The sequence below is a fragment of the Oncorhynchus mykiss genome, chromosome 15 (assembly GCF_057628025.1).
Source record: "Oncorhynchus mykiss isolate SJ-2025 chromosome 15, ASM5762802v1, whole genome shotgun sequence".
Classification (NCBI taxonomy): domain Eukaryota; kingdom Metazoa; phylum Chordata; class Actinopteri; order Salmoniformes; family Salmonidae; genus Oncorhynchus; species Oncorhynchus mykiss.
In genome coordinates this window covers 84024867-84051579 of record NC_143036.1, presented here as the reverse complement: position 1 = coordinate 84051579, position 26713 = coordinate 84024867, and the positions used below count along the sequence as shown (strand labels likewise).

Sequence of the window (26713 nt, the reverse complement as noted above, 5' to 3'; positions counted from 1 at the left end):
CCTAGGACACATGGAGACCTACAGTAGACCCTAGGACACATGGACACATGGAGATCTACAGTAGACCCTAGGACACATGGAGACCTACAGTAGACCCTAGGACACATGGACACATGGAGATCTACAGTAGACCCTAGGACACATGGAGACCTACAGTAGACCCTAGGACACATGGACACATGGAGATCTACAGTAGACCCTAGGACACATGGAGACCTACAGTAGACCCTAGGACACATGGAGACCTACAGTAGTTGAGCATGAACTAGTGTATCCAAACAGGACCGTGTCATTGTGCAGGGGAGATTTATTGCCTTACCTCCCTAATCTTACCTCATTTGCACACACTGTATATAGACTTTCTCTATTGTGTTATTGACTCTATGTTTGTTTATTCCATGTGTAACTCTGTGTTGTTGTTTTGTGTCGAACTGCTTTGCTTTATCTTGGCCAGGTGGCAGTTGTAAATGAGAACTTGTTCTCAACTGGCCTAGCTGGTGAAATAAAGGTGAGAAAAAAAAAAATGAAGATAAACGTTACGTTGCTATGGCAACACCACGAAGGATGTTATTTTGAAGGTGACAAACTGTTTTATTACTCCATTAGAGGACCAGAGGTGGTTTGTTTTGCCTCATAGTTTCCGCTCTTGGTACCAGCACGTGTTTTCAATAAGTAGTAATAAGACAATGGCATATCAAGAAGCTGATTACTGATCATTACACAGACGCACCTTGTGCTGGGGACATAAACAGCCCTCGGTGGGGTTATGGTATGGGCAGGTATGAGCTACGGACAACAAACACAATTGCATTTTATTGATGGTCATTTGAATGCACAGAGATCCTGAGGGCCATTGTTGTGTCATTCATCCTCCATCACCTCATGTTTCAGCATGATAATGCACGGCCCCAAGTCGCAAGGATCTGTACACAATTCCTAGAAGCTGAAAATGTCCCAGTTCTTCCATGGCCTGCATCCTCACCAGACATGTCACCCCAATGAGCATGTTTGGGATGCTCTGGATCTACGTGTACGACAGCGTGTTCCTGTTTCCGCCAAATATCTAGCAACTTCGCACAGCCAATGAGAGGAGTGGGACAACATTCCACAGGCCACAATCAAAAGCCTGATCAACTCTATGCGAAGGAGATGTGTCACGCTGCATGAGGCAAATGGCGGTCACACCAGATACTGACCGGTTTTCTGATCCAAGCCCCTTCTTTTAAGTTATCTGTGACCAACATATATAAAACATAAAACGCAACAATTAACGATTTTACTGAGTTACACTTCATATGAAGGAAATCAGTCCATTGAAATAAATTGATTAGGTCTTAATCTGTCGATTTCACATGACTGGGCAGGGGCACAAGCCATGGGTGGGCCTCGGGGGGGGGGGCAAAGGACCACCCACTTGGCAGCCAGGGCCACCCATTGAAGAGCCCAGCCAATCAGAATGAGTTTTCCCCCCACAAACATTACAGACAGAAATAATCCGTTTCATCAGCTGTCCGGTGGCTCATTAATTGCATTGTTGTTTCAAAATAATTCATCTTAAAAACTATAAATGTACTATATAAAAATACTATATAAAAATACTTCATAACTGGAGTGTATTCATTTTGTGGGCTGCAAGGTGTCTACCGAGTTTATGTACCATGAAGTACTATGTTTTATTTAAAAAGTAAAAAATGATATTCCTGCTGAAGTTCAGATGTTATTTTATGTTATTTTATTAAATGTTGAAACATACAATCTACCTGCAGTGAAGCCGTTCAACATTTACATCACATTCAGCAAAAACCCTCCACTCCCCACCCCCTAACCACCACCCCCCCACAACAAAATTAACAAATAGGGAAAAACAACAAATCTAAACAGCAAGGCGAGATGTTTTTTTCTTCTTTACCTTGTAAAGCTTTATGGACTTTTTCTAAGATAGAAATGAAAGAAAAATAAATCACTAGCTCAGATATAACGAGTATGAAATTGTAATTCCCCTAATGTACGCCTTAAAAGCATCCCATATTACTGGGGGTTATCTTTTACCTCTATGTCTACATAATGGTAAAGTTGTTTTAGTATTTAATACATGTAAGGGTCTTAAAGATGCCTTCTGTTCATTCTCCATATTCTGTCATTCTCCAAGTGTATTTTCTATTGGTGTAATTAAACATGATACTGGAGAATGATCTGATATCACCTGGAAATATATATTTTTTTGCCCAGTAAATTGTCGAGTGCTTTTAAAATAAAAAATTAATTGTAAATTGTTGAATAGATTTTATTTGAGAGAAATTGTAGTATTTTTTGTAGTTGGGAATAGTCTATTTCTAGGTATCCTGTCGATTATTTGTAGAAATGAAAATATTTCACCTCTTTGGAGTTGCCTTGAATTTGCATTTTTTTATTGCTACATCTGTCAATCTAATGTATGATGTGGCTCACCTGCTGAAATACTACTTCCTGTCTGGATTTCATCTAATGTATGATGTGGCTCACCTGCTGAAATACTACTTCCTGTCTGGATTTCATCTAATGTATGATGTGGCTCACCTGCTGAAATACTACTTCCTGTCTGGATTTCATCTAATGTATGATGTGGCTCACCTGCTGAAATACTACTTCCTGTCTGGATTTCATCTAATGTATGATGTGGCTCACCTGCTGAAATACTACTTCCTGTCTGGATTTCATCTAATGTATGATGTGGCTCACCTGCTGAAATACTACTTCCTGTCTGGATTTCATCTAATGTATGATGTGGCTCACCTGCTGAAATACTACTTCCTGTCTGGATTTCATCTAATGTATGATGTGGCTCACCTGCCTTAATACTACTTCCTGTCTGGATTTCATCTAATGTATGATGTGGCTCACCTGCTGAAATACTACTTCCTGTCTGGATTTCATCTAATGTATGATGTGGCTCACCTGCTGAAATACTACTTCCTGTCTGGATTTCATCTAATGTATGATGTAGCTCACCTGCTAAAATACTACTTCCTGTCTGGATTTCATCTAATGTATGATGTAGCTCACCTGCTGAAATACTACTTCCTGTCTGGATTTCATCTAATGTATGATGTAGCTCACCTGCTAAAATACTACTTCCTGTCTGGATTTCATCTAATGTATGATGTAGCTCACCTGCTGAAATACTACTTCCTGTCTGGATTTCATCTAATGTATGATGTAGCTCACCTGCTGAAAGACTACTTCCTGTCTGGATTTAATCTAATATTGCTTGAAATCTAGCTAAAACCCACAGATCTGCCCCTGGTGTGATATATAATGAAATCAAGGTGTATTTTTCACCACGTAGGGTACAATTCAATATTAGAAAACATCCTTGGTCTGTGTGCTGGGAAAAGGGAGTGCTATTATTTATCAGGATACCTACACCTCTGCTGTTCCTACAGTAGGGGGCAGTATAGACCTCTGCTGTTACTACAGTAGGGGGCAGTATAGACCTCTGCTGTTACTACAATAGGGGGCAGTATAGACCTCTGCTGTTACTACAGTAGGGGGCAGTATAGACCTCTGCTGTTACTACAGTAGGGGGCAGTATAGACCTGTTGTTACTACAGTAGGGGGCAGTATAGACCTCTGCTGTTACTACAGTAGGGGGCAGTATAGACCTCTGCTGTTACTACAGTAGGGGGCAGTATAGACCTGTTGTTACTACAGTATGGGGCAGTATAGACCTATGTTACTACAGTAGGGGGCAGTATAGACCTCTGTTACTACAGTAGGGGGCAGTATAGACCTGTTGTTACTACAGTAGGGGGCAGTATAGACCTCTGCTGTTCCTACAGTAGGGGGCAGTATAGACCTCTGCTGTTACTACAGTAGGGGGCAGTATAGACCTCTGTTACTACAATAGGGGGCAGTATAGACCTCTGTTACTACAGTAGGGGGCAGTATAGACCTCTGTTACTACAGTAGGGGGTAGTATAGACCTCTGTTACTACAGTAGGGGGCAGTATAGACCTCTTACTACAGTAGGGGGCAGTATAGACCTCTTACTACAGTAGGGGGCAGTATAGACCTCTGTTACTACAGTAGGGGGCAGTATAGACCTCTTACTACAGTATGGGGCAGTATAGACCTCTGTTACTACAGTAGGGGGCAGTATAGACCTCTGTTACTACAATAGGGGGCAGTATAGACCTCTGTTACTACAATAGGGGGCAGTATAGACCTCTGTTACTACAATAGGGGGCAGTATAGACCTCTGTTACTACAGTAGGGGGCAGTATAGACCTCTTACTACAGTAGGGGGCAGTATAGACCTCTTACTACAGTAGGGGGCAGTATAGACCTCTGTTTCTACAGTAGGGGGCAGTATAGACCTCTGTTTCTACAGTAGGGGGCAGTATAGACCTCTGTTTCTACAGTAGGGGGCAGTATAGACCTCTGTTACTACAGTAGGGGGCAGTATAGACCTCTGTTACTACAGTAGGGGGCAGTATAGACCTCTGTTACTACAGTAGGGGGCAGTATAGACCTCTGTTACTACAGTAGGGGGCAGTATAGACCTCTGTTACTACAGTAGGGGGCAGTATAGACCTCTGTTACTACAGTAGGGGGCAGTATAGACCTCTGCTACTACAGTAGGGGGCAGTATAGACCTCTGTTACTACAGTAGGGGGCAGTATAGACCTCTGTTACTACAGTAGGGGGCAGTATAGACCTCTGTTACTACAGTAGGGGGCAGTATAGACCTCTGCTGTTACTACAATAGGGGGCAGTATAGACCTCTGCTGTTACTACAGTAGGGGGCAGTATAGACCTCTGCTGTTACTACAGTAGGGGGCAGTATAGACCTCTGCTGTTACTACAGTAGCTGCTGTTACTACAGTAGGGGGCAGTATAGACCTCTGTTACTACAGTAGGGGGCAGTATAGACCTCTGTTACTACAGTAGGGGGCAGTATAGATCTCTGTTACTACAGTAGGGGGCAGTATAGACCTCTGTTACTACAGTAGGGGGCAGTATAGACCTCTGTTACTACAGTAGGGGGCAGTATAGACCTCTGTTACTACAGTAGGGGGCAGTATAGACCTCTGCTACTACAGTAGGGGGCAGTATAGACCTCTGTTACTACAGTAGGGGGCAGTATAGACCTCTGTTACTACAGTAGGGGGCAGTATAGACCTCTGTTACTACAGTAGGGGGCAGTATAGACCTCTGCTACTACAGTAGGGGGCAGTATAGACCTCTGCTACTACAGTAGGGGGCAGTATAGACCTATGTTACTACAGTAGGGGGCAGTATAGACCTCTGTTACTACAGTAGGGGGCAGTATAGACCTCTGTTACTACAGTAGGGGGCAGTATAGACCTCTGTTTCTACAGTAGGGGGCAGTATAGACCTCTGTTACTACAGTAGGGGGCAGTATAGACCTCTTACTACAGTAGGGGGCAGTATAGACCTCTGTTACTACAGTAGGGGGCAGTATAGACCTCTGTTACTACAGTAGGGGGCAGTATAGACCTCTGTTACTACAGTAGGGGGCAGTATAGACCTCTGTTACTACAGTAGGGGGCAGTATAGACCTCTGTTACTACAGCAGGGGGCAGTATAGACCTCTGTTACTACAGCAGGGGGCAGTATAGACCTCTGTTACTACAGCAGGGGGCAGTATAGACCTCTGTTACTACAGTAGGGGGCAGTATAGACCTCTGCTGTTACTACAGTAGGGGGCAGTATAGACCTCTGTTACTACAGTAGGGGGCAGTATAGACCTCTGTTACTACAGTAGGGGGCAGTATAGACCTCTGTTACTACAGTAGGGGGCAGTATAGACCTCCGTTACTACAGTAGGGGGCAGTATAGACCTCTGTTACTACAGTAGGGGGCAGTATAGACCTCTGTTACTACAATAGGGGGCAGTATAGACCTCTGTTACTACAGTAGGGGGCAGTATAGACCTCTTTTACTACAGTAGGGGGCAGTATAGACCTCTGTTACTACAGTAGGGGGCAGTATAGACCTCTGCTACTACAGTAGGGGGCAGTATAGACCTCTGCTACTACAGTAGGGGGCAGTATAGACCTCTGTTACTACAGTAGGGGGCAGTATAGACCTCTGTTACTACAGTAGGGGGCAGTATAGACCTCTGCTACTACAGTAGGGGGCAGTATAGACCTCTGTTACTACAGTATGTGGCAGTATAGACCTGTTGTTACTACAGTATGGGGCAGTATAGACCTGTTGTTACTACAGTAGGGGGCAGTATAGACCTCTGTTACTACAGTAGGGGGCAGTATAGACCTCTGCTACTACAGTAGGGGGCAGTATAGACCTCCGTTACTACAGTAGGGGGCAGTATAGACCTCTGCTACTACAGTAGGGGGCAGTATAGACCTCTGTTACTACAATAGGGGGCAGTATAGACCTCTGTTACTACAATAGGGGGCAGTATAGACCTCTGTTACTACAGTAGGGGGCAGTATAGACCTCTGTTACTACAGTAGGGGGCAGTATAGACCTGTTGTTCCTACAATAGGGGGCAGTATAGACCTGTTGTTCCTACAATAGGGGGCAGTATAGACCTGTTGTTCCTACAATAGGGGGCAGTATAGACCTGTTGTTCCTACAATAGGGGGCAGTATAGACCTGTTGTTCCTACAATAGGGGGCAGTATAGACCTGTTGTTCCTACAATAGGGGGCAGTATAGACCTGTTGTTCCTACAATAGGGGGCAGTATAGACCTGTTGTTCCTACAATAGGGGGCAGTATAGACCTGTTGTTACTACAATAGGGGGCAGTATAGACCTGTTGTTACTACAATAGGGGGCAGTATAGACCTCTGTTCCTACAGTAGGGGGCAGTATAGACCTCTGTTCCTACAGTAGGGGGCAGTATAGACCTCTGTTACTACAATAGGGGGCAGTATAGACCTGTTGTTCCTACAATAGGGGGCAGTATAGACCTGTTGTTCCTACAATAGGGGGCAGTATAGACCTGTTGTTCCTACAATAGGGGGCAGTATAGACCTGTTGTTCCTACAATAGGGGGCAGTATAGACCTGTTGTTACTACAATAGGGGGCAGTATAGACCTGTTGTTACTACAATAGGGGGCAGTATAGACCTCTGTTCCTACAGTAGGGGGCAGTATAGACCTCTGTTCCTACAGTAGGGGGCAGTATAGACCTCTGTTACTACAATAGGGGGCAGTATATATCTCTACAACTCAGCTCCTCTTTCTATTCCTCCTTTTTTGAAATGTAACTCAAGCAGGAAAACTACAATCTGCTGACAATCTCTTTAAGTGTTCAAGAACCATAGACACACCCCACCACCACCACCCCCACCCCCACCACCACCACCACCACCCCACCACCACCACACCACCACACCCCCACCACCACCACCACCACACCACCACACCCCCACCACCACCACCACCACCACACCCCCACCACCACCACCACCACACCCCCACCACCACCACCACCACCACCACACCCCCACCACCACCACCACCACCACCACACCCCCACCACACCACCACCACCACCACACCCCCACCACCACACCCCCACCACCACCACACCCCCACCACCACCACCACCACTCCACCACACCCCCACCACCACCACCACCACTCCACCACCACCACTCCACCACCACCACCACCACACCCCCACCACCACCACTCCACCACCACCACCACCACACCCCCACCACCACCACACCCCCACCACCACCACACCCCACCACCATCATGAAGCCTGTGCACATTCCCATGTATTGAGATGGATTTTCCAGAATCAGAATTAGCTTCTGTTTCGTCCACCATTGAACAAATCAGATCAAACATTATAGCACATCATAAGAGCACAGTGGGCATTCCATGGGTAGTGACTGATAGGGTTAATATATAGTTAATATATACATTACATACTGTATATAGAGCACAGTGGGCATTCCATGGATAGTGACTGATAGGGTTAATATATACATTACATACTGTATATAGAGCGCAGTGGGCATTCCATGGGTAGTGACTGATAGGGTTAATATATACATTACATACTGTATATAGAGCGCAGTGGGCATTCCATGGATAGTGACTGATAGGGTTAATATATACATTACATACTGTATATAGAGCGCAGTGGGCATTCCATGGATAGTGACTGATAGGGTTAATATATACATTACATACTGTATATAGAGCGCAGTGGGCATTCCATGGATAGTGACTGATAGGGTTAATATATACATTACATACTGTATATAGAGCACAGTGGGCATTCCATGGGTAGTGACTGATAGGGTTAATATATAGTTAATATATACATTACATACTGTATATAGAGCACAGTGGGCATTCCATGGGTAGTGACTGATAGGGTTAATATATAGTTAATATATACATTACATACTGTATATAGAGCACAGTGGGCATTCCATGGGTAGTGACTGATAGGGTTAATATATAGTTAATATATACATTACATACTGTATATAGAGCACAGTGGGCATTCCATGGGTAGTGACTGATAGGGTTAATATATAGTTAATATATACATTACATACTGTATATAGAGCACAGTGGGCATTCCATGGGTAGTGACTGATAGGGTTAATATATAGTTAATATATACATTACATACTGTATATAGAGTACAGTGGGCATTCCATGGATAGTGACTGATAGTGTTAATATATAGTTAATATATACATTACATACTGTATATAGAGCACAGTGGGCATTCCATGGATAGTGACTGATAGGGTTAATATATAGTTAATATATACATTACATACTGTATATAGAGCACAGTGGGCATTCCATGGATAGTGACTGATAGGGTTAATATATAGTTAATATATACATTACATACTGTATATAGAGCGCAGTGGGCATTCCATGGATAGTGACTGATAGGGTTAATATATACATTACATACTGTATATAGAGCACAGTGGGCATTCCATGGATAGTGACTGATAGTGTTAATATATAGTTAATATATACATTACATACTGTATATAGAGCGCAGTGGGCATTCCATGGATAGTGACTGATAGGGTTAATATATACATTACATACTGTATATAGAGCGCAGTGGGCATTCCATGGGTAGTGACTGATAGGGTTAATATATACATTACATACTGTATATAGAGCGCAGTGGGCATTCCATGGATAGTGACTGATAGGGTTAATATATACATTACATACTGTATATAGAGCACAGTGGGCATTCCATGGATAGTGACTGATAGGGTTAATATATAGTTAATATATACATTACATACTGTATATAGAGCGCGGTGGGCACGAGGGCTGAGCAGACATTTAACAGAACACACAAGGCTCTATATGTTAGGACTTTTAAACTACAACTCCTAAGCAGGAAAAACAGAACTAGACAGGTGTGATATCCCTCCTAAATAGCTCGGGCTAATGTTCCTATAGACTCAGTAAGGCCAGCAGGCTAATGTTCCTATAGACTCAGTAAGGCCAGCAGGCTAATGTTCCTATAGACCCAGTAAGGCCAGCAGGTTAATGTTCCTATAGACCCAGTAAGGCCAGCAGGCTAATGTTCCTATGGACTCAGTAAGGCCAGCAGGCTAATGTTCCTATAGACTCAGTAAGGCCAGCAGGTTAATGTTCCTGTAGACCCAGTAAGGCCAGCAGGCTAATGTTCCTATTGACTCAGTAAGACCAGCAGGCTAATGTTCCTGTAGACCCAGTAAGGCCAGCAGGCTAATGTTCCTATTGACTCAGTAAGACCAGCAGGCTAATGTTCCTATAGACTCAGTAAGGCCAGCAGGCTAATGTTCCTATCGACTCAGTAAGGCCAGCAGGTTAATGTACCTATAGACCAAGTAAGGCCAGCAGGTTAATGTTCCTATAGACCCAGTAAGGCCAGCAGGCTAATGTTCCTATAGACCCAGTAAGGCCAGCAGGTTAATGTTCCTATAGACTCAGTAAGACCAGCAGGTTAATGTTCCTATAGACTCAGTAAGACCAGCAGGCTAATGTTCCTATAGACCCAGTAAGGCCAGCAGGCTAATGTTCCTATAGACCCAGTAAGGCCAGCAGGCTAATGTTCCTATAGACTCAGTAAGGCCAGCAGGTTAATGTTCCTATAGACCCAGTAAGGTCAGCAGGCTAATGTTCCTATAGACTCAGTAAGGCCAGCAGGCTAATGTTCCTATAGACTCAGTAAGACCAGCAAGCTAATGTTCCTATGGACTCAGTAAGACCAGCAGGATAATGTTCCTATAGACTCAGTAAGGCCAGCAGGCTAATGTTCCTATGGACTCAGTAAGGCCAGCAGGTTAATGTTCCTATAGACCCAGTAAGGCCAGCAGGCTAATGTTCCTATCGACTCAGTAAGGCCAGCAGGCAAATGTTCCTATAGACCCAGTAAGACCAGCAGGCTAATGTTCCTATAGACCCAGTAAGACCAGCAGGATAATGTTCCTATAGACTCAGTAAGACCAGCAGGCAAATGTTCCTATAGACCCAGTAAGACCAGCAGGCTAATGTTCCTATAGACCCAGTAAGACCAGCAGGATAATGTTCCTATAGACTCAGTAAGACCAGCAGGATAATGTACCTATAGACCAAGTAAGGCCAGCAGGTTAATGTTCCTATAGACCCAGTAAGGCCAGCAGGCTAATGTTCCTATAGACCCAGTAAGGCCAGCAGGTTAATGTTCCTATAGACTCAGTAAGACCAGCAGGTTAATGTTCCTATAGACTCAGTAAGACCAGCAGGCTAATGTTCCTATAGACCCAGTAAGGCCAGCAGGCTAATGTTCCTATAGACCCAGTAAGGCCAGCAGGCTAATGTTCCTATAGACTCAGTAAGGCCAGCAGGTTAATGTTCCTATAGACCCAGTAAGGTCAGCAGGCTAATGTTCCTATAGACTCAGTAAGGCCAGCAGGCTAATGTTCCTATAGACTCAGTAAGACCAGCAAGCTAATGTTCCTATGGACTCAGTAAGACCAGCAGGATAATGTTCCTATAGACTCAGTAAGGCCAGCAGGCTAATGTTCCTATGGACTCAGTAAGGCCAGCAGGTTAATGTTCCTATAGACCCAGTAAGACCAGCAGGCTAATGTTCCTATAGACCCAGTAAGACCAGCAGGATAATGTTCCTATAGACTCAGTAAGACCAGCAGGATAATGTTCCTATAGACTCAGTAAGACCAGCAGGCTAATGTTCCTATGGACTCAGTAAGGCCAGCAGGCTAATGTTCCTATAGACTCAGTACGACCAGCAGGCTAATGTTCCTATAGACTCAGTAAGACCAGCAGGCTAATGTTCCTATAGACTCAGTAAGACCAGCAGGCTAATGTTCCTATGGACTCAGTAAGGCCAGCAGGCTAATGTTCCTATAGACCCAGTAAGGCCAGCAGGCTAATGTTCCTATAGACTCAGTAAGACCAGCAGGCTAATGTTCCTATAGACTCAGTAAGACCAGCAGGCCAGTCTTTTTTAAATAGTTTATTTTTTTTAAATGTATGTTTTATTTATTTATTTATTATAATTATTATATTTTTTATTGGTATGTAACTATTATGAAAGTTGTATTGTCAATTTTGTTTTGTATTTAAACGCCACTTTAAATGTGTACATGACACTGTATCAACATGTCCCCATGGGGCCAATAAAGTCAGTAAGTTATGCACCAAAACAAACTGGATTATGTCACAGGAGAAAGAAAAGGAACAGATTCTGGGAGCCATCTTGTTTCAGCAGCAACAGGTGGTTGGGGACATTCTTCAAAAACAGGTCATCCCAGTAGACAATCACAGCGTGTCTGTTTTGTTGGGTTGAGTAGCTGGGTGTTGGGCTGTGCAGTGGAGCCTGTCCGTACGGTGGTGGGCTGGTACCGGGGCTGGTACCAGGTGGTACCGGGGCTGGTACCGGGGCTGGGACCGGGGCTCGTATCAGGTGGTACCGGGGCTGGTACCGGGGCTGGTATCAGGTGGTACCGGGGCGTGTACCGGGGCTGGTACCGGGGCTGGTATCGGGGGCTGGTATCGGGGGCTGGTACCGGGGGCTGGTACCGGGGGCTGGTATCGGGGCTGGTATCAGGTGGTATCGGGGCTGGTCCCGGGGCTGGTATCGGGGCTGGTATCGGGGCTGGTATCGGGGCTGGTATCGGGGCTGTACCTCTGCTTGTGGGCATCGGGGCTGGTATCAGGTGGTATCGGGGCTGGTATCAGGGCTGGTACCAGGGCTGGTATCAGGGCTGGTATCAGGGCAGTACCTCTGCTTGTGGGCAGCGGGAGCTGAAGACTGTATGGTAATGTTCTATAAGGATCTCCGTGAAGATGTTGAGCGGTGTTAGAGATGTCAGAGAGACAGAGCCCTGAGAAGGCCAGGACAGATTGACACCAAACACACAAGCCAGGTTGGAGGGAGACATCTTGTTGATGATACTCTGCTGAGAGACCTGGAGGAGGAGGAGGGAGGGGAAGAGGGAGAGAGAAAGTGTTTACACTTGATCCTGACTAAACAGACTGCCTGCTATTCAACCTGTCAGAGTACGATCCTGACTAAACAGACTGCCTGCTATTCAACCTGTCAGAGTACGATCCTGACTAAACAGACTGCCTGCTATTCAACCTGTCAGAGTACGATCCTGACTAAACAGACCGCCTGCTATTCAACCTGTCAGAGTACGATCCTGACTTAACAGACTGCCTGCTATTCAACCTGTCAGAGTACGATCCTGACTAAACAGACTGCCTGCTATTCAACCTGTCAGAAGGATCACAGAGTACGATCCTGACTAAACAGACTGCCTGCTATTCAACCTGTCAGAGTACGATCCTGACTAAACAGACTGCCTGCTATTCAACCTGTCAGAGTACGATCCTGACTAAACAGACTGCCTGCTATTCAACCTGTCAGAGTACGATCCTGACTAAACAGACCGCCTGCTATTCAACCTGTCAGAGTACGATCCTGACTTAACAGACTGCCTGCTATTCAACCTGTCAGAGTACGATCCTGACTAAACAGACCGCCTGCTATTCAACCTGTCAGAGTACGATCCTGACTAAACAGACTGCCTGCTATTCAACCTGTCAGAGTACGATCCTGACTTAACAGACTGCCTGCCATTCAACCTGTCAGAAGGATCATAGAGTACGATCCTGACTAAACAGACCGCCTGCTATTCAACCTGTCAGAGTACGATCCTGACTAAACAGACTGCCTGCTATTCAACCTGTCAGAGTACGATCCTGACTTAACAGACTGCCTGCTATTCAACCTGTCAGAGTACGATCCTGACTTAACAGACTGCCTGCTATTCAACCTGTCAGAAGGATCACAGAGTACGATCCTGACTAAACAGACTGCCTGCTATTCAACCTGTCAGAGTACGATCCTGACTAAACAGACTGCCTGCTATTCAACCTGTCAGAGTACGATCCTGACTAAACAGACTGCCTGCTATTCAACCTGTCAGAAGGATCACAGAGTACGATCCTGACTAAACAGACTGCCTGCTATTCAACCTGTCAGAGTACGATCCTGACTAAACAGACTGCCTGCTATTCAACCTGTCAGAGTACGATCCTGACTAAACAGACAGCCTGCTATTCAACCTGTCAGAGTACGATCCTGACTAAACAGACTGCCTGCTATTCAACCTGTCAGAGTACGATCCTGACTAAACAGAATGCCTTCTATTCAACCTGTCAGAGTACGATCCTGACTAAACAGACTGCCTGCTATTCAACCTGTCAGAAGGATCACAGAGTACGATCCTGACTAAACAGACTGCCTGCCATTCAACCTGTCAGAAGGATCACAGAGTACGATCCTGACTAAACAGACCGCCTGCTATTCAACCTGTCAGAGTACGATCCTGACTAAACAGACCGCCTGCTATTCAACCTGTCAGAGTACGATCCTGACTAAACAGACTGCCTGCTATTCAACCTGTCAGAGTACGATCCTGACTAAACAGACTGCCTGCTATTCAACCTGTCAGAAGGATCACAGAGTACGATCCTGACTAAACAGACCGCCTGCTATTCAACCTGTCAGAGTACGATCCTGACTAAACAGACTGCCTGCTATTCAACCTGTCAGAGTACGATCCTGACTAAACAGACTGCCTGCTATTCAACCTGTCAGAAGGATCACAGAGTACGATCCTGACTAAACAGACCGCCTGCTATTCAACCTGTCAGAGTACGATCCTGACTAAACAGACTGCCTGCTATTCAACCTGTCAGAAGGATCACAGAGTACGATCCTGACTAAACAGACTGCCTGCCATTCAACCTGTCAGAAGGATCACAGAGTACGATCCTGACTAAACAGACCGCCTGCTATTCAACCTGTCAGAGTACGATCCTGACTAAACAGACTGCCTGCTATTCAACCTGTCAGAGTACGATCCTGACTTAACAGACTGCCTGCCATTCAACCTGTCAGAAGGATCATAGAGTACGATCCTGACTAAACAGACCGCCTGCTATTCAACCTGTCAGAGTACGATCCTGACTTAACAGACTGCCTGCTATTCAACCTGTCAGAGTACGATCCTGACTAAACAGACTGCCTGCTATTCAACCTGTCAGAAGGATCACAGAGTACGATCCTGACTAAACAGACTGCCTGCTATTCAACCTGTCAGAGTATGATCCTGACTAAACAGACTGCCTGCTATTCAACCTGTCAGAGTACGATCCTAACTAAACAGACTGCCTGCTATTCAACCTGTCAGAGTACGATCCTGACTAAACAGACTGCCTGCTATTCAACCTGTCAGAAGGATCACAGAGTACGATCCTGACTAAACAGACTGCCTGCCATTCAACCTGTCAGAAGGATCACAGAGTACGATCCTGACTAAACAGACCGCCTGCTATTCAACCTGTCAGAGTACGATCCTGACTAAACAGACCGCCTGCTATTCAACCTGTCAGAGTACGATCCTGACTAAACAGACTGCCTGCTATTCAACCTGTCAGAGTACGATCCTGACTAAACAGACTGCCTGCTATTCAACCTGTCAGAGTACGATCCTGACTAAACAGACTGCCTGCTATTCAACCTGTCAGAGTACGATCCTGACTAAACAGACTGCCTGCTATTCAACCTGTCAGAAGGATCACAGAGTACGATCCTGACTAAACAGACCGCCTGCTATTCAACCTGTCAGAGTACGATCCTGACTAAACAGACTGCCTGCTATTCAACCTGTCAGAGTACGATCCTGACTAAACAGACTGCCTGCTATTCAACCAGTCCCCCGGTCCGATCCTGACTAAACAGACTGCCTGCTATTCAACCAGTCCCCCGTCGGCCCGGTCCGATAACCAGTCCCCCGCTCCGATAACCAGTCCCCCGCTCCGATAACCAGTCCCCTCTCGGCCCGCTCCGATAACCAGTCCCCCGTCGGCCCGGTCCGATAACCAGTCCCCTCCCGGCCCGGTCCGATAACCAGTCCCCTCCCGGCCCGGTCCGATAACCAGTCCCCTCCCGGCCCGGTCCGATAACCAGTCCCCTCCCGGCCCGGTCCGATAACCAGTCCCCTCCCGGCCCGGTCCGATAACCAGTCCCCTCCCGGCCCGGTCCGATAACCAGTCCCCTCCCGGCCCGGTCCGATAACCAGTCCCCTCCCGGCCCGGTCCGATAACCAGTCCCCTCCCGGCCCGGTCCGATAACCAGTCCCCTCCCGGCCCGGTCCGATAACCAGTCCCCTCCCGGCCCGGTCCGATAACCAGTCCCCCGCTCCGATAACCAGTCCCCCGCTCCGATAACCAGTCCCCCGCTTCGATAACCAGTCCCCCGCTCCGATAACCAGTCCCCTCTCGGCCCGCTCCGATAACCAGTCCCCCGTCGGCCCGCTCCGATAACCAGTCCCCCGTCGGCCCGCTCCGATAACCAGTCCCCTCCCGGCCCGGTCCGATAACCAGTCCCCTCCCGGCCCGGTCCGATAACCAGTCCCCTCCCGGCCCGGTCCGATAACCAGTCCCCTCCCGGCCCGGTCCGATAACCAGTCCCCTCCCGGCCCGGTCCGATAACCAGTCCCCTCCCGGCCCGGTCCGATAACCAGTCCCCTCCCGGCCCGGTCCGATAACCAGTCCCCTCCCGGCCCGGTCCGATAACCAGTCCCCTCCCGGCCCGGTCCGATAACCAGTCCCCTCCCGGCCCGGTCCGATAACCAGTCCCCTCCCGGCCCGGTCCGATAACCAGTCCCCTCCCGGCCCGGTCCGATAACCAGTCCCCTCCCGGCCCGGTCCGATAACCAGTCCCCTCCCGGCCCGGTCCGATAACCAGTCCCCTGGTCTGATAACCAGTCCCCTGGTCTGATAACCAGTCCCCTGGTCTGATAACCAGTCCCCTGGTCTGATAACCAGTCCCCTGGTCTGATAACCAGTCCCCTCCCGGCCCGGTCCGATAACCAGTCCCGGCCCGGTCCGATAACCAGTCCCCTGGTCTGATAACCAGTCCCCTCTCGGCCCAGTCTGATAACCAGTCCCCTGGTCTGATAACCAGTCCCCTCTCGGCCCGGTCCGATAACCAGTCCCTTCCCGGCCCGGTCCGATAACCAGTCCCCTCTCGGCCCGGTGTGATAATGTGTCTAACGGAACCCAGGAGAGATCGGACTAGATGATACAGTCTAATACAGTGTCACCATATGAACCTGCAACGTTCCAGACAAGCAGCATTATATTAACATCAGCATGGGAAGTGAATGTAAAGTCTCAGAGAGTGAAGCATTAGTCTGTCTCCTGGAGAACTTTATACATAGCCCTGGGAGTCCTTACAATCTGGATCAGAGCAAGCCCTCATCCCAAATGGCTCCCCTATTCCCTATGGGGCCCTGGTCAAAGGCAGTGCACTATATAGGGGCCAGGGTGCTGTTAGGGACACATCTCCAGCCGTCCTGTCTGAGGCCTTGTGGGTTAGTTCTGGCTAAGGTTGGTTAGTTAAAGGTCAGTGTGAACGGAGAGAGAGGGGTTTTCTCTACATTGAAACCTATTGAAACCTCAGCATTTCACATGGGAGAAAAAGGGGGAAGTGGGTTTGATTTCTCTCAACAGCGGACTATTATTGTAGTGGTCTGTTTTTGTTGGTCAGGCCTTTTCTAAAATGTCTACACGGCATTCATATAGCTGTGCATTTGGTTTAACAGACAAAAACAAAACTGTCATTTTCAGCAATATTTATTCAGTGGGCTTTGAGATGTCTCATCTTAAGGACATTACATTGTGTAAAGAGTCTGTCTTCATATGTAGAACAAAGCCCTTTGAGATGTCTCATCTGAAGGACATTACATTGTGTAAAGAGTCTGTCTCCATATGTAGAACAAAGCCCTTTGAGATGTCTGAAGGACATTACATTGTGTAAAGAGTCTGTCTTCATATGTAGAAGAAAGCCCTTTGAGATGTGTTGTGTTGTGTTGTGGAGCAAGAACATCAGTTGTGTTGTGTTGTGGAGCCAGAACATCAGTTGTGTTGTGTTGTGGAGACAGAACATCAGTTGTGTTGTGGAGACAGAACATCAGTTGTGTTGTGGAGACAGAACATCAGTTGTGTTGTGTTGTGGAGACAGAACATCAGTTGTGTTGTGGAGACAGAACATCAGTTGTGTTGTGGAGACAGAACATCAGTTGTGTTGTGGAGACAGAACATCAGTTGTGTTGTGGAGACAGAACATCAGTTGTGTTGTGGAGACAGAACATCAGTTGTGTTGTGTTGTGGAGCCAGAACATCAGTTGTGTTGTGGAGCCAGAACATCAGTTGTGTTGTGTTGTGGAGACAGAACATCAGTTGTGTTGTGGAGACAGAACATCAGTTGTGTTGTGTTGTGGAGACAGAACATCAGTTGTGTTGTGTTGTGGAGACAGAACATCAGTTGTGTTGTGGAGACAGAACATCAGTTGTGTTGTGGAGCAAAGAACATCAGTTGTGTTGTGGAGCAAAGAACATCAGTTGTGTTGTGGAGCAAAGAACATCAGTTGTGTTGTGGAGCCAGAACATCAGTTGTGTTGTGTTGTGGAGACAGAACATCAGTTGTGTTGTGGAGACAGAACATCAGTTGTGTTGTGGAGCAAAGAACATCAGTTGTGTTGTGGAGCAAAGAACATCAGTTGTGTTGTGGAGCAAAGAACATCAGTTGTGTTGTGGAGCAAAGAACATCAGTTGTGTTGTGGAGCCAGAACATCAGTTGTGTTGTGGAGCCAGAACATCAGTTGTGTTGTGTTGTGGAGACAGAACATCAGTTGTGTTGTGGAGCAAAGAACATCAGTTGTGTTGTGGAGCAAAGAACATCAGTTGTGTTGTGGAGCCAGAACATCAGTTGTGTTGTGGAGCCAGAACATCAGTTGTGTTGTGTTGTGGAGCCAGAACATCAGTTGTGTTGTGTTGTGGAGACAGAACATCAGCCGTACAGCCTGTTGAACATGATAGAAGGATAATGGTGTTTTAATGTGGTTCTGATCATGAGCAGGAAGCAGAGCGGTACTTCAGCACTATGTTGTTGTGTGTTGCTGTGCGGTGTTCTGAGGGGTTGTGCGGTGTTGTGTCATGTGGTTGTGTGTTGCCGTGCGGTGTTGTGTGTTGCCGTGCGGTGTTGTGTGTTGCCGTGCGGTGTTGTGTGTTGCCGTGCGGTGTTGCGTCATGTGGTTGTGTGTTGCCGTGCGCTGTTGCGTCATGTGGTTGTGTGTTGCCGTGCGGTGTTGTGTGTTGCCGTGCGGTGTTGCGTCATGTTGTTGTGTGTTGCCGTGCGGTGTTGTGTCATGTGTGTTGCCGTGCGGTGTTGTGTCATGTGTGTTGCCGTGCGGTGTTGTGTCATGTTGTTGTGTGTTGCCGTGCGGTGTTGTGTCATGTTGTTGTGTGTTGCCGTGCGGTGTTGTGTCATGTTGTTGTGTGTTGCCGTGCGGTGTTGTGTCATGTTGTTGTGTGTTGCCGTGCGGTGTTGTGTCATGTTGTTGTGAGTTGCCGTGCGGTGTTGTGTCATGATGTTGTGTGTTGCCGTGCGGTGTTGTGTCATGTTGGTGTGAGTTGCCGTGCGGTGTTGTGTGTTGCCATGCGGTGTTGTGTCATGCTGGTGTGAGTTGCCGTGCGGTGTTGTGTCATGTAGTTGTGTGTTGCCGTGCGGTGTTGTGTCATGTTGTTGTGTGTTGCCGTGAGGTGTTGTGTCATGTTGTTGTGTGTTGCCGTGAGGTGTTGTGTCATGTTGTTGTGTGTTGCCGTGCGGTGTTGTGTCATGTTGTTGTGAGTTGCCGTGCGGTGTTGTGTCATGATGTTGTGTGTTGCCGTGCGGTGTTGTGTCATGTTGGTGTGAGTTGCCATGCGGTGTTGTGTCATGCTGGTGTGAGTTGCCGTGCGGTGTTGTGTGTTGCCGTGCGGTGTTGTGTCATGTAGTTGTGTGTTGCCGTGCGGTGTTGTGTCATGTTGTTGTGTGTTGCCGTGAGGTGTTGTGTCATGTTGTTGTGTGTTGCCGTGCGGTGTTGTGTCATGTTGTTGTGTGTTGCCGTGCGGTGTTGTGTCATGTTGTTGTGTGTTGCCGTGCGGTGTTGTGTCATGTTGTTGTGAGTTGCCGTGCGGTGTTGTGTCATGATGTTGTGTGTTGCCGTGCGGTGTTGTGTCATGTTGGTGTGAGTTGCCGTGCGGTGTTGTGTGTTGCCATGCGGTGTTGTGTCATGCTGGTGTGAGTTGCCGTGCGGTGTTGTGTGTTGCCGTGCGGTGTTGTGTCATGTTGTTGTGTGTTGCCGTGCGGTGTTGTGTCATGTTGTTGTGTGTTGCCGTGCGGTGTTGTGTCATGTTGTTGTGTGTTGCCGTGCGGTGTTGTGTCATGTTGTTGTGTGTTGCCGTGCGGTGTTGTGTCATGTTGTTGTGTGTTGCCGTGCGGTGTTGTGTCATGTTGGTGTGAGTTGCCGTGCGGTGTTGTGTGTTGCCGTGAGGTGTTGTGTCATGTTGTTGTGTGTTGCCGTGCGGTGTTGTGTCATGTTGTTGTGTGTTGCCGTGCGGTGTTGTGTCATGTTGTTGTGTGTTGCCGTGCGGTGTTGTGTCATGTTGTTGTGTGTTGCCGTGCGGTGTTGTGTCATGTTGTTGTGTGTTGCCGTGCGGTGTTGTGTCATGTTGTTGTGTGTTGCCGTGCGGTGTTGTGTCATGTTGGTGTGAGTTGCCGTGCGGTGTTGTGTGTTGCCGTGTGGTGTTGTGTCATATTGGTGTGTGTTGCCGTGCGGTGTTGTGTGTTGCCGTGCGGTGTTGTTACCATGTTCAGGAAGCAGAGCAGGTACTTCAACACCATGTAGTTGTGTTCTGGTAGTCTCTCTAGGATGTGTTTACAGGTGGTCACTCGTAGACTGCTCTCCACTCCTGGAACAACAAGCTGTACGTCACACATCACACGTTGAGGTTCTCTTTCTGGTTCAGATACACCGGGTCACCATGGTCTGTTTTATATGTGACCCACTTCAGGAAGTTGGGCAATTGATACAGGTTCCTACTTCACAGTAGAGCCGTTAAATTAGTATATTGATGCAGGTTCCGACACTTCACAGTAGAGCCATTAAATGAGTATATTGATGCAGGTTCCTACTTCACAGTAGAGCCGTTAAATTAGTATATTGATGCAGGTTCCTACTTCAGTGGTCTGGGATCTGGAGATATGAATTCTAGTGTTACATAAAGGAGCCCAGTTCAGCCAAGGAGACTGGTCTGGGATCTGGAGATATGAATTCCAGTGTTACATAATGGAGCCCAGTTCAGCCAAGGAGACTGGTCTGGGATCTGGAGATATGAATTCCAGTGTTACATAATGGAGCCCAGTTCAGCCAAGGAGACTGGTCTGGGATCTGGAGATATGAATTCCAGTGTTACATAATGGAGCCCAGTTCAGCCAAGGAGACTGGTCTGGGATCTGGAGATATGAATTCCAGTGTTACATAATGGAGCCCAGTTCAGCCAAGGAGACTGGTCTGGGATCTGGAGATATGAATTCCAGTGTTACATAATGGAGCCCAGTTCAGCCAAGGAGAAAGCACTGAGTTATAAGGAAAAATACAGAATGCTCCATGGCTTTCCATGATTGGCTGAGATAAGGGATAATATGGGTACTGATTAACTTTTAACGCTCAAATGGTTGGAACCCCGCGTCTCCATGGTTACATGGGGGAAGTCCATCTATAGACCCCCCTTTTCTATTATTCTATTGGTGCTGCTCTGTTTGAGGGAGGTGCTCTTGATTCAGCTGCCCTGCGTGCCGGCTAGACAGTGTTCCCATTTAGAACCATTTCACATGTCTGAAGGTACAAACTCCCGTCTACGACGAGAGAGCTGCCGACGAGAGAGGAGCCGCCGCCGCCGACGAGAGAGGAGCCGCCGCCGCCGACGAGAGAGAGCCGCCGCCGCCGCCGACGAGAGAGAGCCGCCGCCGCCGACGAGAGAGAGCCGCCGCCGCCGACGAGAGAGCCGCCGCCGCCGACGAGAGAGCCGCCGACGACGACGAGAGAGAGCCGCCGCCGACGACGAGAGAGAGAGCCGCCGCCGACGAGAGAGAGAGCCGCCGCCGCCGACGAGAGAGAGAGCCGCCGCCGACGACGAGAGAGAGAGCCGCCGACGACGACGAGAGAGCCGCCGCCGAGAGCCGCCGCCGAGAGAGCCGCCGCCGCCGCCGAGAGAGCCGCCGCCGCCGCCGAGAGAGCCGCCGCCGCCGCCGAGAGAGCCGCCGCCGACGACGAGAGAGCCGCTGCCGACGACGAGAGAGCCGCCGACGACGACGAGAGAGCCGCCGACGAGAGAGAGCCGCCGACGACGACGAGAGAGAGCCGCCGCCGCCGACGAGAGAGAGCCGCCGCCGCCGACGAGAGAGAGCCGCCGCCGCCGACGAGAGAGCCGCCGCCGACGACGAGAGAGAGCCGCCGCCGCCGACGAGAGAGAGCCGCCGCCGCCGACGAGAGAGAGCCGCCGCCGACGACGAGAGAGAGCCGCCGCCGCCGACGAGAGAGAGCCGCCGCCGACGACGAGAGAGAGAGCCGCCGCCGACGAGAGAGAGAGCCGCCGCCGCCGACGAGAGAGAGAGCCGCCGACGACGAGAGAGAGCCGCCGACGACGAGAGAGAGAGCCGCCGCCGACGACGAGAGAGAGCCGCCGCCGACGACGAGAGAGAGAGCCGCCGCCGACGACGAGAGAGAGAGAGAGCCGCCGCCGAGAGCCGCCGCCGAGAGAGCCGCCGACGACGAGAGAGCCGCCGCCGCCGAGAGAGCCGCCGCCGCCGACGACGAGAGAGCCGCCGCCGCCGCCGAGAGAGCCGCCGCCGCCGCCGCCGAGAGAGCCGCCGCCGCCGCCGAGAGAGCCGCCGCCGCCGACGAGAGAGCCGCCGACGACGAGAGAGCCGCCGACGACGAGAGAGCCGCCGACGACGAGAGAGCCGACGACGACGAGAGAGCCGACGACGACGAGAGAGCCGCCGACGACGACGAGAGAGCCGCCGACGACGAGAGCCGCCGACGACGACGAGAGCCGCCGACGACGAGAGAGCCGCCGTCATGTGACATTTTAAAGAGATGGGTGGAGCTAAGGCTTAAGAGGGCGTGTGAACGATGCAGACAGAGAACTCTGTAGGAAAAAGGCATTGTATTGGACCCGTGGCCTGTGTTTAGCCTGCTGAGCTGAAGCCTCGGCACATGCACTTACGGACTACGTCCTGTATCTGGTGGTAGAGGGGGAAGGTGAGCAGAGGTTCAGGAAGCTCTCTGAGGAAGGTCTTCAGGATGACAGCAGGCACGTGGATGTCTCCGTACTGCTCGAACACCACTGGCTTCCCTGAGGAGGGGAGATAGAGACCTGATAACAGACTGAGCTTCCCTGAGGAGGAGAGACAGAGACCTAAAAACCTGGACCACAGATTCATCCTCTGACTGATGGCGGCCATTGAACTTCTTTATCAATACTGAGCACAGCGGATGTCTGAGTCCAGAGTAAAACCATTCCGTGGACAACCCTGACGCAAACGCTACATTCAAACTATTGAAATGGAATCATAGATTGTTATAATTGTCATGTTTTCTACAAATCTCTCTCTGTACTGTATCTAGTGTGTGGTTGATTGATTCTACATGTTCTACATGTTCTCAGATAGTATGTGGTTTGACTCATGGAAACTAAGTCTGCTGGCCTGCTGCAGTCAACAGACAGTACGTGGTTTGACTCATGGAAACTCAGTCTGTTGGCCTGCTGCAGTCAACAGACTCTATATGTTGTCAGACAGTACGTGGTTTGACTCATGGAAACTCAGTCTGCTGGCCTGCTGCAGTCAACAGACAGTACGTGGTTTGACTCATGGAAACTCAGTCTGCTGGCCTGCTGCAGTCAACAGACAGCACGTGGTTTAACTCATGGAAACTCAGTCTGTTGGCCTGCTGCAGTCAACAGATTCTACATGTTGTCAGACAGTACGTGGTTTGACACAAGGAAACTCAGTCTGCTGGCCTGCTGCAGTCAACAGAAGTCTGGGGGGGGACATGGGGCTGTGGTGTGATGTGATCTGAGACAGAGGAGATGGAGGTTGATCTGGATTATTATTGATCTCTGCTTCCTGGTAGTGAGAGATAAAAGCCCCGTTATAAAGGTTCCATCTCACCCTGGTTGTAGAGCTTCTGGACGTCCTTGATGAGCTGAACACGAGCGGACCTCCTGAAGATACCTTCTGTCTGGAGGCCTGAGGAGAGGTGGGAGGGAGTGAAAGGCTTCAACTACTATTACTGTAGAGGTCCTGTACCTGATCCAAGGTTCTATCAGACAGCTCCTACCTCAACAACTATTACTGTAGAGGTCCTGTACCTGATCCAAGGTCCTATCTTCTTACCATTGTCTTTGAGATAAGCCACAGTCTGGGACATCACAGGAGGGATCATAACTCCCTGGTTCTTCTCAGCAATACTGGGAACAGAACACGTCTAGTTCAGTAGGCTTGCAGTATGGTACATCATATTAGTTGGCATAACCATGGTGGAAATATGGAGCGGCTAAGGGGGGGTAGGGGACGAATAAAGGGGACTCAGCTAAAATACTCACTATTGCAGGCTGACTCCAAACTGCTGAGTGGGCAGAGGAGGTCTGGGGGGAGGAGTCTTAGATGAGGGGTGCAGACCTCCCTTCTGGGCCGCCTGCAGCCTCTCGTCATGCCTGTCGTAAATACATGGTCATGTACAGTTGAAGTCAGAAGTTTACATACTCTTAGATTGGAGTCATTAACAAAGTTCTTGTTAACAAACTATAGTTTTGGTAAGGCTGTTAGGACATCTACCTTGTGCATGACAAGTAATTATTCCAACAATTGTTTACAGATTATATCACTTATAATTCACCGTATCACAATTCCAGTGGATCAGAAGTTTACATACACTACGTTGACTGTGCTTTTAAACAGCTTGGAAAATTCCAGAAAATGATGTCATGGCTTTAGAAGCTTCTGATAGGCTAATTTACATTGAGTCAATTGGAGGTGTACCTGTGGATGTATTTCAAGGCCTACCTTCAAACTCAGTGCCTCTTTGCTTGACATCATGGGAAAATCAAAAGAAATCAGCCAAGACCTCCACAAGTCTGGAACATCCTTGGGCGCAATTTACAAACGCCTGAAGGTACCACGTTCATCTGTACAAACGATAGTATGCAAGTATAAACACCATGGGACTATGCAGCCGTCATACCGCTCAGGAAGGAGATGCGTTCTGTCTCCTAGAGATGCGAAAAGTGCAAATCAATCCCAGAACAACAGCAAAGTACCTTGTGAAGATGCTGGAGGAAACAGGTACAAAAGTATCTATATCCACAGTAAAACGAGTCCTATATCGACATAAAGGCCGCTCAGCAAGGAAGAAGACACTGCTCCAAAACCGCCATAAAAAAGCCAGACTACGGTTTGCAACTGCACAGGGGGACAAAGATCGTACTTTTTGGAGAAATGTTCTCGTCTGATGAAACAAAAATAGAACTGTTTGGCCATAATGACCACCTTTGGAGGAAAAAGGGAGGCTTGCAAGCCGAAGAACACCATCCCAACTGTGAAGCATGGGAGTGGCAGCATCATGTTGTGGGGGTGCTTTGCTGCAGGAGGGACTGGTGCACCTCACAAAATAGATGGCGTCATGAGAAAGGAAAATGATGTGGATATATTGAAGCAACATCTCAAGACATCAGTTAAAGCTTGGTCGCAAATGGGTCTTCCAAATGGACAATGACCCCAAGCATACTTCCAAAGTTGTGGCAAAATGGCTTAAGGACAACAAAGTCGAGGTATTGGAGTGGCCATCACAAAGCCCTGCCCTCAATCCCATAGAAAATGTGATAGATAATTTGTGGGCAGAACTGAAAAAGCGCGTGTGAGCAAGGAGGCCTACAAACCTGACTCAGTTACACCAGCTTTGTCAGGAGGAATGGGCCAAAATTCACCCAACTTTTTGCGGGAAGCTTGTGGAAGGCTACCAAAAACATTTGACCCATGTTTAACAATTTAAAGGCAATGCAACCAAATACTAATTGAGTGTATGTAAACTTCTGACCCACTAGGAATGTGATGAAAGAAATAAAAGCTGAAATAAAATCACTCCTAATTTTTTGGACATTTTCACATTCCTAATTTTTACTAGGATTAAATGTTAGAAATTGTGAAAAACTGAGTTTAAATATATCAGCCACCTCCGGGGCTGGTTGGACACACCACCTCCGGGGCTGGTTGGACACACCACCTCCGGGGCTGGTTGGACACACCACCTCCGGGGCTGGTTGGACACACCACCTCCGGGGCTGGTTGGATACATGAATACACTACCTCTGTGATTGGTTGGATACATGAATACACTACCTCCATGATTGGTTGGGTACATGAATACACTACCTCTGTGATTGGTTGGATTCATGAATACAGTACCTCCGTGATTGATTGGATACATGGTTGGAATACACTACCTCCATGATTGGTTGGATACATGAATACACTACCTCCGTGATTGGTTGGATACATGAATGCACTACCTCCATGATTGGTTGGATACATGAATACACTACCCCCGTGATTGGTTGGATACATTAATGCACTACCTCCGTGATTGGTTGGATACATGAATACACTACCTCCGTGATTGGTTGGGTACATGAATACACTACCTCCGTGATTGGTTGGGTACATGAATACACTACCTCCGTGATTGGTTGGATACATGGTTGGAATACACTACCTCCATGATTGGTTGGATACATGAATACACTACCTCCGTGATTGGTTGGATACATGGTTGGAATACACTACCTCCATGATTGGTTGGATACATGAATACACTACCTCCATGATTGGTTGGATACATGAATACACTACCTCCGTGATTGGTTGGGTACATGAATACACTACCTCCGTGATTGGTTGGGTACATGAATACACTACCTCCGTGGTTGGTTGGATACATGAATACACTACCTCCGTGATAGGTTGGATACATGAATACATGAAACTCTGCTGATATCAAGCTAATGAGCAGCTACAGGTCAGGGGTCAGTGTTAAGGTCAGGGAGTGGTATAGAGGTGTAACCTACCTGAAGACATCAGGTGGTCTCTGAGCTCAGCCAGGTAGTTAGGGTTAAGGTCAGGGGTCAGGGTAAGGTAGTGGTGTAGAGGTGTAACCTACCTGAGGACATCAGGTGGGATGATGAGCTGATCCCAGCTCAGGTGATCTCTGAGCTCAGACAGGTA

At 48.3% G+C, this 26713-nt stretch overlaps 1 protein-coding gene across 5 annotated transcripts in view; it reads right to left on the bottom strand.

Moving 5' to 3' along the window:
- Nucleotides 1–11484: 11484 nt before the first annotated feature.
- Nucleotides 11485–26713, bottom strand: part of LOC110511598 (rho GTPase-activating protein 8) — a 38785-nt gene continuing 23556 nt past the window's right edge. For all 5 annotated transcript variants that reach the window (XM_090201415.1, XM_090201414.1, XM_090201413.1 and 2 more), the window contains 7 exons: nt 26649–26713; nt 24040–24150; nt 23831–23904; nt 23606–23683; nt 22660–22788; nt 20237–20340; nt 11485–12440 (listed from right to left, as the gene is read on the bottom strand). The exon at nt 26649–26713 is cut by the window's right edge and continues 34 nt beyond it. In XM_090201415.1, the coding sequence (XP_090057541.1) occupies nt 12243–12440; nt 20237–20340; nt 22660–22788; nt 23606–23683; nt 23831–23904; nt 24040–24150; nt 26649–26713 (759 nt within the window). In that variant the 3' untranslated portion in view covers nt 11485–12242. The remainder of the gene's footprint in view (nt 12441–20236; nt 20341–22659; nt 22789–23605; nt 23684–23830; nt 23905–24039; nt 24151–26648) is intronic.